Below are 13,853 nucleotides of genomic sequence, written 5' to 3'. Positions count from 1 at the left end.
CAGCTGTCAAGCCGCTTTGCCTCTCTTCTGCCAGAGTACCAAGCAGCGCAACGCACCTCACGTCGACACCTCTACTTTGCCGATACGATCGCACACTCGTCAAGACGTTCGGGAATGGCTCTGGATTGGTTGCAGCATGGACGCCGGTGAAGGTCACCTCCGCTACGCCTTCAAAGCATCGCAGCATCTCCACTGTCGCCTTTCAGCCTCAGAACAGTTGGACGCACTTTGATCATGGAACCAGCAACCAATGATGATGGGCCTGACGGCTCGTCTATCGTGCGTGTTCTCCCATAACGCCGAAACGACGAGAGTGATATGCTGACAGTTCCTGCTTATTCTCCATTAGAAAACCGTCTCCTCTCTTCTTGCTCGCTTCGAAACCTTGAACCAATCTACCCCGGCACCTCCACCATCACTGAACTCTGCCTCCAGACCTATTTCACCAGCTCCCAAGCCCGACAGGCTACGGAATTTTAAGCTTTCTCAAGACGCAACCTTGTCCTCAGGCCCAACTCCTTCCCTTTCGTTATCTGCACCAGTCAAGTCAGCCGCCAAACCTCCTGTCAAGCCGCCACAACTTCACGCAAGCGAATCGCCGTCTACTTCTCGCAATAATGAGGCTTCCACCATGCCACACGCCCCGTCGCAAAGCCGAGAGCCTTCGCGCCGCATGTCTACAGCTTCAGCAATGCCACCACCTCCAGCTGTTAAGATCCTCCCTCCTCAATCACCGCCCAAAGGGCATGCGATGGTTGTCGCAGCAGAAGAGCAGTCGCCGTTTCTCGATCCAGCCACTGCTGTTTCTGAAGATCTTCCGGGGGCTTCATCCAAAACCGTAAAACCCCCTAGTCAGCCCGTCACTCCTATTCACCCGCTCTCAGCTCCACGATCCCCTCGGCTGAGCATTTCGCAGCCTCCATCCCCACCACCGCCCCGACGTTCGGGTGAACTGAAACGGGAGGGCAAACAGCCTCCGCCTCCACCAGCCCCTCGCCTTGATAAGTCCAAGAATATCACGCCTAGTTGCTCGAAATCTGCTGATGCTCACACACCAAGACAGCCGAGCAAAAGCAGTATACGGAACGAAATGTCCCCCTTCAACAGCCCGCCAACGAGCGCTAAGAAGGAAATTGCTCAACAAGTCCCGCCACAGCTACCAATGCGACCAAGACCAAACGTCAACGACGCCCTGTCAAATAGGTCCAAGGCTCCATTTTCTGGATCTGACTCTTCCCCAGTACACCCTTCTGCGGGTGCCAGAAGGCTGGAACGAGAACCCAGCGTGAGCGGGCCGTTGAAGCCAGTCGTCGTCCCACAACAGAGCATACAAGATGGCTCGTCTTCCTCTTCACTGAGGCGTCGTCCAACTAGGGATTTGAGTGCAGATACTCGAAATTCAGCCGCTGCTAATGCGGATATCCCTCCGCCAAAACCGCCCAGGCCAGCTCAACGAGACGTACCAAGATCCGATGCATCGCATACCTCGATCTCTCCCGGACTGCTGCATCAGGATTCCACAACGCACCAATATTCAGCACCGCCGTCTCGAGGTCAGAGTCTCTCCCAAAAAGCGGCCAGAATAGCTGACAGAGATCCTGGTCCCTCTACGTCGTTTCAGCCAACAACTGCTCGGTCTACGCCGCGAAGTCTGTCTCCCGAGGGCCCCACGGCAGGTACAGAAGCGGCTACCCATGTGACGGCTTTTCCGGACAACGCAAACGTGAATCGACGCCCGCCATTTGTGAAGAAAGGTTGCTATGAAGTCAATACAAAGTACGACCCCAGGGTTTTTGATGTCTGCGGAGAACGAGCATGCACCAGCGGCCAATTGACTCGGGTCTGGGATATTGTTGACGGGGAGCAGCTTATGAGCCTGTCTCACACCGAAGGCGTCAGGGCAACAGCAGTTGCCTTCAAGCCTTCTGCAGACCCTGAACACGAGGGCTCTTTCATATGGATCGGCACCAACGTGGGCGAGCTGATGGAAGTCGAGGTTGCGACCCAACGCATCGGCGAGCTGCGGTCTGGTGTCCATGGCAAAGCCGAGCTCATGATGATATATCGTCATTCCAAAGAGCTGTGGTCCTTGGACGAGGGAGGCACTCTGAATCTCTGGGTTCCCGATTCTGACGGCGTACCGAACCTCAGGAGCCAACCCGTAGTCCAACCAACCCGACTGCCAAGGGGTCACACGTTTTCCATGGTTGTTGGTGACGAGCTTTGGCACGCGACGGGAAAGCTCATCCGCGTCTTTGAACCTACGGTGGATGGGACGAAACCGTTTCAGGTGCTGGTTAGGCCGCTGACGGCAGAAGGTTGTGGCGACGTGACTGCCGGCTCGACCTTGGTTCCGGCGCAAGGGAGAGTCTTATTCGGCCATGTGGACGGCAAAGTGAGCATTTTCTCGACCTCGGATTATTCCTGTCAGCAAATATTGAATGTCAGCTCCTGCAAAATCAACGGACTGGCCGGAGTGGGCCGCGACGTCTGGGCCGCGTACAACACTGGCAAAATATGTGTCTACGACACCACCAAGCAACCGTGGACAGTCAAAAAAGAATGGCAGGCGCATGACCACTCTGTGATCAAGCTGAAGGTTGATCCGTCGAGCGCCTATCGAATGGACAGGCTGCAGGTTTTATCTCTGGGCGTTGACAGCAGGATCAAGATCTGGGATGGCATCTTGCAGGACAACTGGCTGGAGGACGATCTAAAGTCCAAGGACGTCAACTACTGCGAATTCGAAGAGATCAAAGCCATGGTGTTCACGTGGAATGCCGGCGCATCTACCCCTCACAGCCTTCGATATTCGGACGGTGACTCGTCCTTTTTCCAAAACCTTTTACAGTCCAGCGGGTCCCCCGACATTCTGATATTCGGATTCCAAGAACTTGTCGACCTGGAGGACAAGACTGCTACGGCCAAGAGATTTTTCAAGTCGAAGAAGAAGGAGGGTTCTGAGCAGGAGAGGATGAGTCATCAATATCGCGATTGGAGAGACTTCTTACTCAAGACTCTGGATGACTACATGCCCTCGAATGATCTCTACCACCTCGTTCAGTCGTCACCCCTGGTTGGACTGTTTACCTGCGTGTTTGTAAAGTCGAACATGAGAGACAGGATCCGGAATCTGCACGCAGCCGAAGTTAAACGAGGCATGGGAGGCTTGCACGGGAATAAAGGGGCGGTAGCTGTGCGTTTCCAAGTCGACGACACCTCCCTTTGCTTCGTCAACTGTCATCTTGCCGCGGGACAATCCCATGCCAATTCACGACACAACGACATTGCTGCCATACTGGAGGCGAGCTTATTCCCAGCCGAACGCGACCCGGACATTCGGCTGGATACGTTTACCGGTGGGGGAGACGGTTCCATGATTCTTGATCATGAGCTTTGCATATTGAACGGGGACCTCAACTATCGCATCGACACAATGTCGCGTGATACGGTGGTCAAGGCAGTGGAGCAGCAACAGTTGAGAAAGCTGCTGGAGCGAGACCAGCTACTCGTGGCGCGCCGGCGCAACCCGGCGTTTCGCTTGCGCGCGTTTGAAGAACTCCCCATCACGTTTTCGCCGACATATAAATACGATGTCGGCACCGACACGTACGACACGAGTGAGAAACGGAGAAGCCCGGCCTGGTGCGATCGTGTTTTATTCCGAGGACAAGGGCGCGTGCGTCAACTAGACTACCAGAGGCACGAGGTTCGGGTCAGCGATCACCGACCGGTGACGGGCAACTTCCGGCTATGGGTGAAGAAGGTTGATCCGATGGGGCGTGCCAAGGCCTGGTTGGAAAGCCAGGAACGATTTGAAAATGTGCGGGCCCAAATCATTGCCAACGAGAAGTGCGTGACTGCAGTCTTTCGCTTTTCCCCTTTCCCCTTCCCCCGTCTCATCCATGCTGACCATATATATCATTATCCCAGATTAACCTATCTCGTGGAGACTTGTGGGTTTGACCGACACACCAGTCAGTCCTTTCTGGAGCAAGGATCATTGAAAAGGGCACACAGGTGACGGGAGCCCTAGCAAAGGCCAGAGGGGAGCTTTTAGCTGGCGGGTACGGATTACAGATTATGGTGTTTGGGTGTCTTGACTTTGTAGATGCTATGGCAAGGAAAGCAAGCATATGTCTTTGGGGAAGGGATAAGAAACTCGGCGCTCCTTCTTCCGATACTGCCTTTTGTTCTTTTGGTTTTTATTTTTTTTTCATCGTCTTGTTTGATTTGAAGCTTTGCGCGTGTCCTATCCGCTGCAAGCCAGCATATATTATGACAGCTTGCCAGGCAGGCGGGTTGGGATGGTAGATGATGAGTCGAGGGACGGTGTGGGAAGCGGCATCACGATATACCAAGGGATGGAGGTACATGGATGGGAGACAGCGGTTCTTTTTTTTTTTTTTTTCCCCATATTCTCCCATGGAATGCGTACATGATGGACTTGAAGCACCAGGCGAGTAGCAGTTCCTTTGCTGGAAACTTTTGCCGTACAGAAGTCCTGTGTCGAGAAATAAGGAGGAAAAGAAAAAAGGAGGTTGACAGGTTCGTTTCAGGGAAGAGTGTCGCGGTACCCGTGTCCTGGGTATCTACCCGGCTACTTGGTAGGTCAGTGAACCTGGGTGTCAAGTATCCGCAACCTGTGGAAGCTAGGAATACCTTAGGGTACCTAGGTACCTAAAGCGGCTGACCAGAGACTCCACTTATCCGTGAGAACAGGGGGATTCCCAGCATGGACTGAATGAATGTCATCAGCAGCGCGCTGCAGCGGGCAAAATAAAAAAAAAAAAAAAGAAAAAAAAAAGGAGACAAAAACAACAACAAAAGGGAAACAAGGAAACAAGGACGCGGCTCCCACGTCCAACAGGTCGGTTGCCTCGGTTGCCGATCGGACGCATTTGGCCTCACTTGATTCCCCCCCCCCATACACCAACTAACTCACTTTCCGCACGTCGTGCTCTCCCCGGGCATAGAAACTCGAGCATCAGCCGCCGCCGCCGCCGCCGCCGCCGTAAAGAAAGAAAAGAAAAGAAAAGAAAAGAAAAGAAAAGAAAAGAAAAGAAAAGAAAATACACCGCACGGCAATGGCAGACGCGGAAGAAGCAAGCAAGACCCCCCCCGCGGTTCGCAAGACGCCCATCGAAGCACCCTCTCCGCTCAGCAAGCCGGATCCCAGGCCCCAGCTCACGCAAGCCCAGCAAGCCAAGTACGACGAGCTGCTGGCCAGAGCCAAGGCCCTCGGCCGAATCGCGTGCTCCCCTTGCCCCTCGGGCGAGACGAGGCAGGACAAGTCGGGCCCCGTGACGGAGCGCGAGCGGGCGTGGCTCACGCGCGAATGCATCCTCCGGTACCTCCGCGCCACCAGCTGGAGCGTCGGGGAATCCGAGCAGCGCCTCCGCGACACCCTGGCCTGGCGCAGGGAGTACGGCATCGACGGCTTCACGCCCGAGTACATCTCCCCCGAGCAGGAGACGGGCAAGCAAATCATTGTCGGGTTCGACAGCAAGGGCCGGCCGTGCCAGTACCTCAACCCCGGGCGGCAAAACACGGATCCGAGCCCGCGCCAGGTCCACCACCTGGTCTACATGGTCGAGAGGGTCATAGACGTGATGCCGGCGGGGGTGGAGAAGCTCAATCTCATGATCAACTTCAAGCCCAGCAAGCAGAGGCAGAATACGTCGGTGCCCATTTCGATTGCCCGCGAGGTTCTGCACATTCTGCAGAGCCATTATCCCGAGAGGCTGGGAAAGGCCTTGATAATCAATGGTGGGGGTTTTTCCTTTTTTTTTTTTTCCTGTTCCTTGCTCTACATTGTCTTCTTCGTCTTCTTCTTCTTCTGACGACGAGGAAAAAAAAAAAAAAAAAAAAAAAAAATCTAGTCCCCTGGATCGTGTGGGGCTTCTTCAAAATCATAAAGCCCTTCATGCACCCCGTCACGCGCGAAAAGCTCAAGTTCAACGAGGACATGAGGCACTTTGTCCCGGCCGAACAGCTCTGGAGCTCGGATTGGGACGGCGACATGGACTTTGAGTACGACCACTCCGTGTACTGGCCCGCCTTCAGCGCCATGTGCAGGCAGCGGCGTGAGCAACGCATGGCCCGATGGAGGGCTGCAGGCAGCCAGATCGGCGAGTCGGAGGATTACCTGGCCGGCGGCACCGACGTCAGCGTCACCGGCTTCACCTTTTCGTCGACCGATGCGGCAGCTGCTGCTCCCGTCCCGGCCACCACCACCACCACCAACACCACCACCACCCTGGCTTGCGACGCCGGAGCGAGAGATGGCGACGATGGCGCACAAGAAAAGCTGCTGGCCGGGGGCTAGGTTGGAGAATGGGCAGAGCGAGGCTGCAGGCTAACGCCGCCGCTGCCGACAACTGGTCTTTTCTAATTATCCTTTCCTTTTCTTTTCTTTCCCTTCCTTTCCTCTCCTTTCTTTTCCTTCTTTTTTCCCCCCGTTCCCTCGGCTGAGATATCTCCTTCACCTTGGGGGAACGTGTATAATACTTGCATCGCTGCAACACGAGCGGTACATATATTCCCTGTAAAGCATACGGGACTGCGGAGCAACCGGTAGTAAATACATAGACGATGGAAAGCTGATTATCGGTATTGCGGCCGAAACCGGCGTTGGCCAGGGCAAACAAAACAGGTGCGTGGGTTGGATGGAGCCAAGCTTACCCCGCGCAGTGCTGCGCTCTGCCGCAACGTAACGTAACGTACTCTCCCTATGGAGCGGGCCCCTGATGTCTGAGGTCTGATGACTGAGACTGATGACTGATACTGATGACTGATACTGATGACTGATACTGATGACTGATACTGATGACTGAGCATCCTCCATCCGCCCGCCTCGTTGGGGCTCGCGACAGCTTCAGCCTTGTTGACGCTTATCCCCATCCTTCAGCCCACCGCCATCACCCACCCATCAACCCGTTCACCCCATCAACCCCATCAACCTCATCATCCCATCATCACCATCCACGGCTCCCGGCATGCCAGCTTCCCGCGCCGCCATGCAAGACTAGCTCGCCCGGCCGCCCCCCCCCACCTCCCCCCCAAAAACATGTCGAACCTCCCGCCCGCCGCGCCAGGCGCCAAGGAGTCCGGGCTCCGCGTCCCCAGCAACGGCAAGACCATCTACCACCGGCCCCTGAACCGGTCCAAGACGGCCGAGCTGAGCCAAGCCAGCTTCGCCTACCTGTTTGGCGAAATGGTCACGTACGCCCAGCGCCGCGTCAAGGGCATCCAGGAGCTCGAGCAACGGTAAGCGCCGCCATTCCCCCCCCCCCCCCCCCCCCCCACAATTCTCTTCTTCGTCTCCTCTCCTTGCCTGTTTTTTTTTTTTTTCTTGCCAACGGCTTTGCCCCTAGGCTCAATGCCCAAGGGCACCCCGTCGGCCTCAAGCTCCTCGACCTGCTGCTCTACCGCGAGCCCCCGCGCAGCCAGCTGCGGCCGCTGAGCATCATCGCCCTCCTGCACTTCATCAAGCAGAGCGTGTGGCAGCACCTGTTTGCCCGGCAGGCGGACCGGCTGGAGAAGAGCAACGACCCGGACGCGCCGGGCGAGTACATGATCATCGACAACGAGCCCCTCGTCAACCGGTACATTAGCGTGCCGCGCGAGATGAGCCAGCTCAACTGCGCGGCGTTTGTGGCCGGCGTGGTCGAGGGCGTGTGCGACGGCGCCGACTTTCCCGCCCGTGTGACGGCGCACACGGTCGCCGAGGGGGACATGTGGCCCGGCAAGACGGTGTTTCTGGTCAAGTTTCGCGCCGAGGTGGTGGAGCGGGAGGGCTTTCTGGGAGTGAAGAGCTGACGGGACGGGCTGCCTGTGCTCTTGTTCGTCGGAAGGGGCGTTTGATTGGCGCTGGCAAGACCTTTTTTTTTTTTTTTTTTTTCTCTTTCTTTTTTTTTTCTTTTCTTTCCTTTCCTTTTTTTTTTTCTCCTCGGGCGCACCACATTTCACGATATAGCACCAGTCAAAGAGTGATGATGAAGATGGGAAGCGGCAGACAATTAAACGACGCAAGCAACCAGACAAAATCATGGCAACGCTCGTGCAAAACCTAAACACCACAATCCCCTATTCCCCCCCTCCTCCCTTCTCGTCACCTGGGCATCCCGCCCGCCTTGCCGGCCACCCGCTGCCCTCGCCCGGGCCCCTTGGTCATCAGCGCCCCCAGCCCCAGGTCCCTCCACGCCGGCTCCCGCACCTTCTGCGTGGCCCGCTGGATGCCAAACGCGGCGTGCTGGTCGGGCACCACGTCGTCCTCGTCCTCGGGGTTGATGGGCTGGTGCTGCGGCGCCACGTAGATGTCGTCGCAGGGCAGCTTGTCCTTGCAAAAGTCCTCGAAGAGGTCGGCGTCCGAGGCGCGGTGCATGTGGATCTGCGTGAGGGAGGAGTCTTTGTTCTTGGGGGGTGGGGGGTGTCAGTGTCGGTGACGTGGCTGGGGAATGGGACGGGCGGGGGGTGGGTTACCATGGCGGAAGGGCCAGCTTGTAGCTGGTGGTGGTGGTGATGGTGATGCTGGTGGTGCTTGGTGCTTTTGGTGTTGCTGGCTGTGTGCTGTGCTGTGCTGTGCTGTGTTGTGTTGTGTTGTGTTGTGTTGTGTTGTGTTCAAATGTGTCGAGTCTTTTTTTGGACGCCCATTTCTTGGCGGGAAGGAGACGTGCATGGCAGGTGCAGGGTGTGCAGGGTCCGTGCGTGCCGCCGGGGATGCGGATCCGTCCGGAGCAAACGCCGGCGCCGATCGGATGCTCGTGGCGGCCTTGGAAATAAAAACCGACTTGGCGCAGGCTTTCGTCATTCACACGGCATCAACACATGACATGCTCCATCCTGTCTGTGTCGCATCTTGTCGTCGTCGTTGTTGTCGTCGTCGTTGTTTACATATCCTCCTCTCTCTCCGCTTCTTCCTCATGGCCCCTCGACTTGCCAAAACTTCCATCCCTCTCGCTCCCCCCCGTCGCCGTGCACCCCAACCAGCCTCTCCACCCCCTCGGTGCCCTGGGTATTTAGAAACAGGTCCACGTCAATCTCCATGCCCCCCTCGTCGTCCTCGTCCATGCCGTTCTTCAGCACCGCCGGCCACAGCACGCCCACGCCGTCGCCGCCGAGCGTCGTCACAAAGTCTGCGTACCCCTCCGCGTGCAGCCGCTCCTTCAGCCTGCCCAGCTCCTGCCGGGCCACGTCCGGGCGCAGCAGCGTGATGGAGCAGCCTCCGCCCCCGGCGCCCGTGAGCTTTGTCCAGCCGATGCCCTCGTGGTCCACCAGCTCCCGCACCCTCTCCAGGCGCGGGTGCGACACGCCGAGCGAGACCAAGAGCCCGTGGTTGATGCTCATGTGATCGCCCAGCTGCCTCAGGCTGTCTGCGCCTTGCTCGCCGAGTTTCCCGCCGCCCGCGATGAGCTGGGCCGCCGAGCCGGCTACCTGGTCCATGGCGTCCAGGATCGAGCCGACCAGCTTGGGGTGGGCGGCTTTGAGCTTGGCCACCTTGGCCACCTGGTTAAACGTCGATTTCGGCTGCCTCGTGTCGACCAGCAGCAGCGGCAGCTCGGGAAAATCCCACAGGGGCCGCACGGCTGGCGATTTCGGGTCGCTGGTTTTTCTAAAGACGACCGCCTTGCCTTGGGTGGCCACGGTGTTGTCGACCCCCGACGGCGTGCCGTGGATGCACATTTCGTACACAAACGCCCATCGGTTGATGCGCTCGATCTGCAGGCGCGCTTCCTCGGAAGGTTGGTCCGGGTGCGGGCCGGATAGCGTCCGCAGTTGGATCAGGAGGGCGGTCGAGACGCAGACGGCAATCGAAGCACTGCTTCCCAAGCCCGCGCCGATCGGTATCGTGGATCGCAGCGTGTACAGACATCCCGGAGACGAGGGCGACCCCAGAGAGAGAAAGAGGTAAAGGAACGCGCGGGCGGAATTCCTGTGGATGTGGCGAATGTCCTCGGCCCTGTCCGGGGAGATGACCTCGACATGGGGGTCGAGAGCGGTCAAAAGGTCGGGATCAAGCTCGGTGACAAGAGAGTAGTAGTACTTCTTCTTGGACGGTTGCTGGAACACGTTCCAGGGCAAGTCGTCAATGTTCCAGGTATGCAAGAGGTCGATGTCTGGGAAACGCAGGGACACGGTTCGTTTCGACTTTGAAAGCGTCGTGACGTGGAGGTAGGATCGCAGTGAGATGGCAGCAGCGACGGCGGCCTACGAGGGACGACAACGAGTCAAGGTCATACATATCTGTGCGTTAGCCCAGCTGCAGGAGGTTTTCTGTCCGGCACGACTTCCCATTGAGAGCTTCCGGGGTTTCCGGAGCCGGAAAGAAAGAAAAAAAAAAAGGGAAAACGAGATGGGGGAGGAGCACGGCTTGACGGGGAAAAAAAAAAAAAAAATAAAAAAAAAATAAAAATAAAAAAATAACTGCACACACCTTGCCGTAGACAACCGAGTGCTCCCCAAAGACAATGACCTTTCCGGGGGCAGATACCATGAACGTAGGAGCCATGGGACTGGACTGCTTGCGGTTGACGCTTGCGCCATTTCCATTGCCATTGCGACCGGTGGTGCTGTTTGTGACGTCGGGCATTTTTCTGAGCTGAGCTGACGGGTTCATCAGCCAAAGGGACCAGCTTGGGGCAGCGGCAGGCAAAATCCCCCCCTCCTTTTCCCCTGGAGGCAAAGGGCGATCGATTGGGAGCAGGACTGCAAGACTGCAACGGGCGAGTTTGCTGGGCCCTTGGCGAGGGTGTGCAACGGCGTGTACGAGCGGATGGGTGGGGTATTTGAGCAAAAGCTGGGGGAGGGGAAATGGCGAAGGAAGCTCGAGATGCGATGCGATCAAAGATCAAACCGACCAGCGGGCATGGGGGTTTGGTTTCGGGAGTCGCGGCTTAACCTGCCTTTGCTTCTTTTTCCAAGCGAGCTGATTGGCTGTGAGCCATGTGAGGTGGGCCGGCTCGGCGTCAGATTGGCCACTCGCAGCTTTTGCCGGCCGCCTTGGCCGAACTACCTAGACTAGCTTGGTGCTCCACCCAACCCCCGGGCCACAGGGGGCCACAGGGGCCATTTATTTCCCTGCATATGTTGTTCCAACTGCGACTGGACCATTGCTTTGCTCGAAAGAGCCGAAAACCACCGCCATCCGAATCATGATAATACAATGTCATCTCCATTCCAACAACCCAGCTCAGCGGCGGCCGACGACTCTCGCCGGTTTTCTCGTCAACACGCCCTTCGAGGGGTGGGGCGCTCCCGACCTCTGCTCCTCGCCGCGCAGTGCCGGACGAGTCATGGGCCTGGGGCCCCAGTTCCAAACTCAAAATTGTTCTTCTTGCAGCATCAAAGTTTGCTCCAGCACAAGTACCAGCAATCAGGGACCAAGGTCAAGGTCGAGTCGGGCAGCCTACGGAATCCGATTCCGATTCCGCACGGCATCCGCGTTCCTATGCCCCATTGGCAGCAACAAAAGAACAAACCGTGACTAGCTACTCTACGCGCTCTTCACCTGACAGCTGAGTATTGACTCCCGCAATCCTTTTTTTTTCTCTTATTCTTTTTCTTTCTTTTCTTTTTTTTTTCCCGTACGTGAACCGGTGTCGCGCCATTATTTACCACCAGTCTTGCCCGTGGGTATGTAAAAGAGCACCACTCTCTTCCCCTTGAGACCAGCCTCGCCGGGTGCCCAGTCATCCATACCCTTGTCCACCCTGTAGAAGCCTCGTCGCTCGAGCTGAATAATGTCATCCTTCTTGAGCTTGCCGACTCCTCCGTCACAGACGGCGTCCACGAGGCTAAAGGTATCGGGATTTAGGAAATCCTCCAGGTTGTCCTCTTCTTCGAGCTTGTCCTTGGTTATGAGGTAGTCAAAGTCCCACAGCTCGGCAGGCACGGGCTGCAGGCCCTCGGCAGAGAGCCAGGTGATTTTCTTGTCGGTGGATTTGAAGTCGCCCTTGAGGTTGAGCTCCAAGGTCATGGTCGTGATGGGATCCTCCGAGGGCAGTTGGCGAACAAACGCGTTGCCCCAGCCCATGAGGGTGATTTCCTCGCCGACGCCGAAGCTCTTTGCGTCCTCCTGGTCAATGAGAATCTCCGGCGAGTAGACGACATCCTTCAGGCCGACGTCGGGGTTTTTGGGATGCTTGGGACGCTGCTCCGTCGTCACGCCGCGAGGGACCTCGGGCCCAGTCAGCTTCACCTTGACCAGGTTCTCGCGCAGCAGCGCCGTGTGCCGAGCAACGACGGGGTCAATCTCCTTCTTGTTTGCGGCCCAGAAGCTAGTCCAGTCCATGGTGACCACGTTACGGCTGGGCCCCTGACGAATGATAAAGTCTCGCAACGCAGCGACCGTCATGCCTCGTCGTCGGACGCCGCGGATGGTGGGCATTCGCGGGTCGTCCCAGCCCCAGACCTTGCCAGTGTCGACGAGCTTGGCCAGCTTACGCTTGGACAGAAAGGTCTTGATGAAGTTGATCCTGGAAAAGTCCCACATGTGGACTTGTCGGAGACTCAGCGTGTCCAGAAACCACTGGTACTGCGGGTTGCGGTCGGTGTACTCGGTGGATCGAAGTGCGTGCGTCACGCCCTCGTGGCTGTCGACCACGGGGCAGGCAAAGTCGTACATGGGATACATGTTCCACTTGCGTCCGGTTCGGTGGTGGGCGTTTTCCACGTTGCAGCGGTAGATGACGGGATCACGCATCGCCTTGTTGGGGTCGTCGGCCGAGATTTTGGCGCGGATGCAGTGGGCTCGACCCTCATCGGAACCATTCTTCATCTCTTCAAAGACGCGCAAGTTCTCCTCGACGCGCCGGTCGCGACGCTTGGACGGGATGCCGTCCATTCTCTGAGCACGCATAGTCTCCTGGTCAGTGTCGTCGGCGTAAGCCTTTCCCATGAGGATAAGCTTCTTGCACATGTCGTAGAGATAGTCAAAGTAGTCGGAAGTGTAGGTTAGGGAATCAGGCTTGATGCCCATGAGCGCGAGATCCTCCACAATGGCATCCTGGAACTCCTCGCTTTCCTTGGCGGGGTTCGTATCGTCGAGCCGGAGCCGCATCTGACCTTTGTACGCCACATGGCCAAAATAGTCGCTCAGGAGAGCCGCCTTGGCGTGTCCGATGTGCAAGTAACCTCTGCGCAACAAGTCAGAGCTGCATTAACCGCGCCAAGCATGAAATCTGCACATACGAAGGTTCAGGAAGGAATCGCGTCACAACCCCCTTCTCGGTATCCTGCAGAGCAAGGTTGTAATTCGCACCACCTTTGTTGGCAACGGTCTTGCTCTTTCCCGAGTCTTCTTGAAGGTCAGGATGGGTCTGCTCGAGAAAAGTAAACCACCGCGTCAGGTTGGGGAGTCCATTCCGTCTGATGAAGCCGATAGCCGCTTTGTTACTGCGGAGAGTTTGCCAAATACTCTTCTCAACGTCTCCCAGGGTGTATCCTTCGAGATGGGTTCGTAAAGTCAGATGCTTGTCTAGATCTCGTAGATGAGGTTCGATGGTGCGGAAATCTCCGGAAAGATTATTCGCAAGGGCTCCGAGCTCCTCCTTCTTCATTTTGAATGAAAAATAACCCAAAACCAAATAACGTGGTAACAAAAAAAGAAACTGGCTCGGAGGAGGTAATGGGCAAATTCGTGAGTCAAATCGCCGTTTTTCACTCGTGAGGAGGGGTTAGGCTAGCAGGTACAGTACCTACCAAGGTAGGCAATGGAGGGGCTTCCTTCCAAGACGGATCAACTGTTATCGATAAGGATCATTCCTGCTTTGTCCAACTTGGGGTCTGGTTGGTTGCCGCCTAAGGTACCAGGCAGTCAACCCCCGGCGATTCTCATCATTGAATCAGCTTTC

General features: G+C 56.8%; 6 protein-coding genes across 6 annotated transcripts; 3 read left to right on the top strand and 3 right to left on the bottom strand.

Moving 5' to 3' along the window:
• Window positions 1-234: 234 nt before the first annotated feature.
• UV8b_06664 (uncharacterized protein) lies at window positions 235-4,024 on the top strand (the record flags this gene model as incomplete). The annotated part of the gene is made up of 3 exons (XM_043144161.1): window positions 235-279; window positions 350-3,852; window positions 3,934-4,024. 3 exons carry the CDS (start codon window positions 235-237, stop codon window positions 4,022-4,024), a joined length of 3,639 nt encoding a protein of 1,212 aa, XP_043000096.1.
• Window positions 4,025-5,087: 1,063 nt separating this feature from the next.
• Window positions 5,088-6,328, top strand: UV8b_06663 (uncharacterized protein; the record flags this gene model as incomplete). Its single annotated transcript, XM_043144160.1, has 2 exons — window positions 5,088-5,769; window positions 5,883-6,328. The coding sequence occupies 2 exons, from the start codon at window positions 5,088-5,090 to the stop codon at window positions 6,326-6,328; spliced, it is 1,128 nt and encodes a 375-aa protein (XP_043000095.1).
• A 741-nt stretch (window positions 6,329-7,069) lies between these two features.
• Window positions 7,070-7,821, top strand: UV8b_06662 (uncharacterized protein; the record flags this gene model as incomplete). The annotated part of the gene is made up of 2 exons (XM_043144159.1): window positions 7,070-7,269; window positions 7,377-7,821. The coding sequence occupies 2 exons, from the start codon at window positions 7,070-7,072 to the stop codon at window positions 7,819-7,821; spliced, it is 645 nt and encodes a 214-aa protein (XP_043000094.1).
• Window positions 7,822-8,113: 292 nt separating this feature from the next.
• Window positions 8,114-8,487, bottom strand: UV8b_06661 (uncharacterized protein; the record flags this gene model as incomplete). Its single annotated transcript, XM_043144158.1, has 2 exons — window positions 8,114-8,416; window positions 8,485-8,487. The coding sequence occupies 2 exons, from the start codon at window positions 8,485-8,487 to the stop codon at window positions 8,114-8,116; spliced, it is 306 nt and encodes a 101-aa protein (XP_043000093.1).
• A 435-nt stretch (window positions 8,488-8,922) lies between these two features.
• UV8b_06660 (uncharacterized protein) lies at window positions 8,923-10,591 on the bottom strand (the record flags this gene model as incomplete). Its single annotated transcript, XM_043144157.1, has 2 exons — window positions 8,923-10,209; window positions 10,436-10,591. The coding sequence occupies 2 exons, from the start codon at window positions 10,589-10,591 to the stop codon at window positions 8,923-8,925; spliced, it is 1,443 nt and encodes a 480-aa protein (XP_043000092.1).
• A 1,017-nt stretch (window positions 10,592-11,608) lies between these two features.
• Window positions 11,609-13,559, bottom strand: UV8b_06659 (uncharacterized protein; the record flags this gene model as incomplete). Its single annotated transcript, XM_043144156.1, has 2 exons — window positions 11,609-13,136; window positions 13,192-13,559. The coding sequence occupies 2 exons, from the start codon at window positions 13,557-13,559 to the stop codon at window positions 11,609-11,611; spliced, it is 1,896 nt and encodes a 631-aa protein (XP_043000091.1).
• Between the last annotated feature and the right edge of the window lie 294 nt (window positions 13,560-13,853).

The sequence above is a fragment of the Ustilaginoidea virens genome, chromosome 5 (assembly GCF_000687475.1).
Source record: "Ustilaginoidea virens chromosome 5, complete sequence".
Lineage (NCBI taxonomy): Eukaryota > Fungi > Ascomycota > Sordariomycetes > Hypocreales > Clavicipitaceae > Ustilaginoidea > Ustilaginoidea virens.
This window is presented reverse-complemented; position numbering and strand designations above follow the sequence as displayed.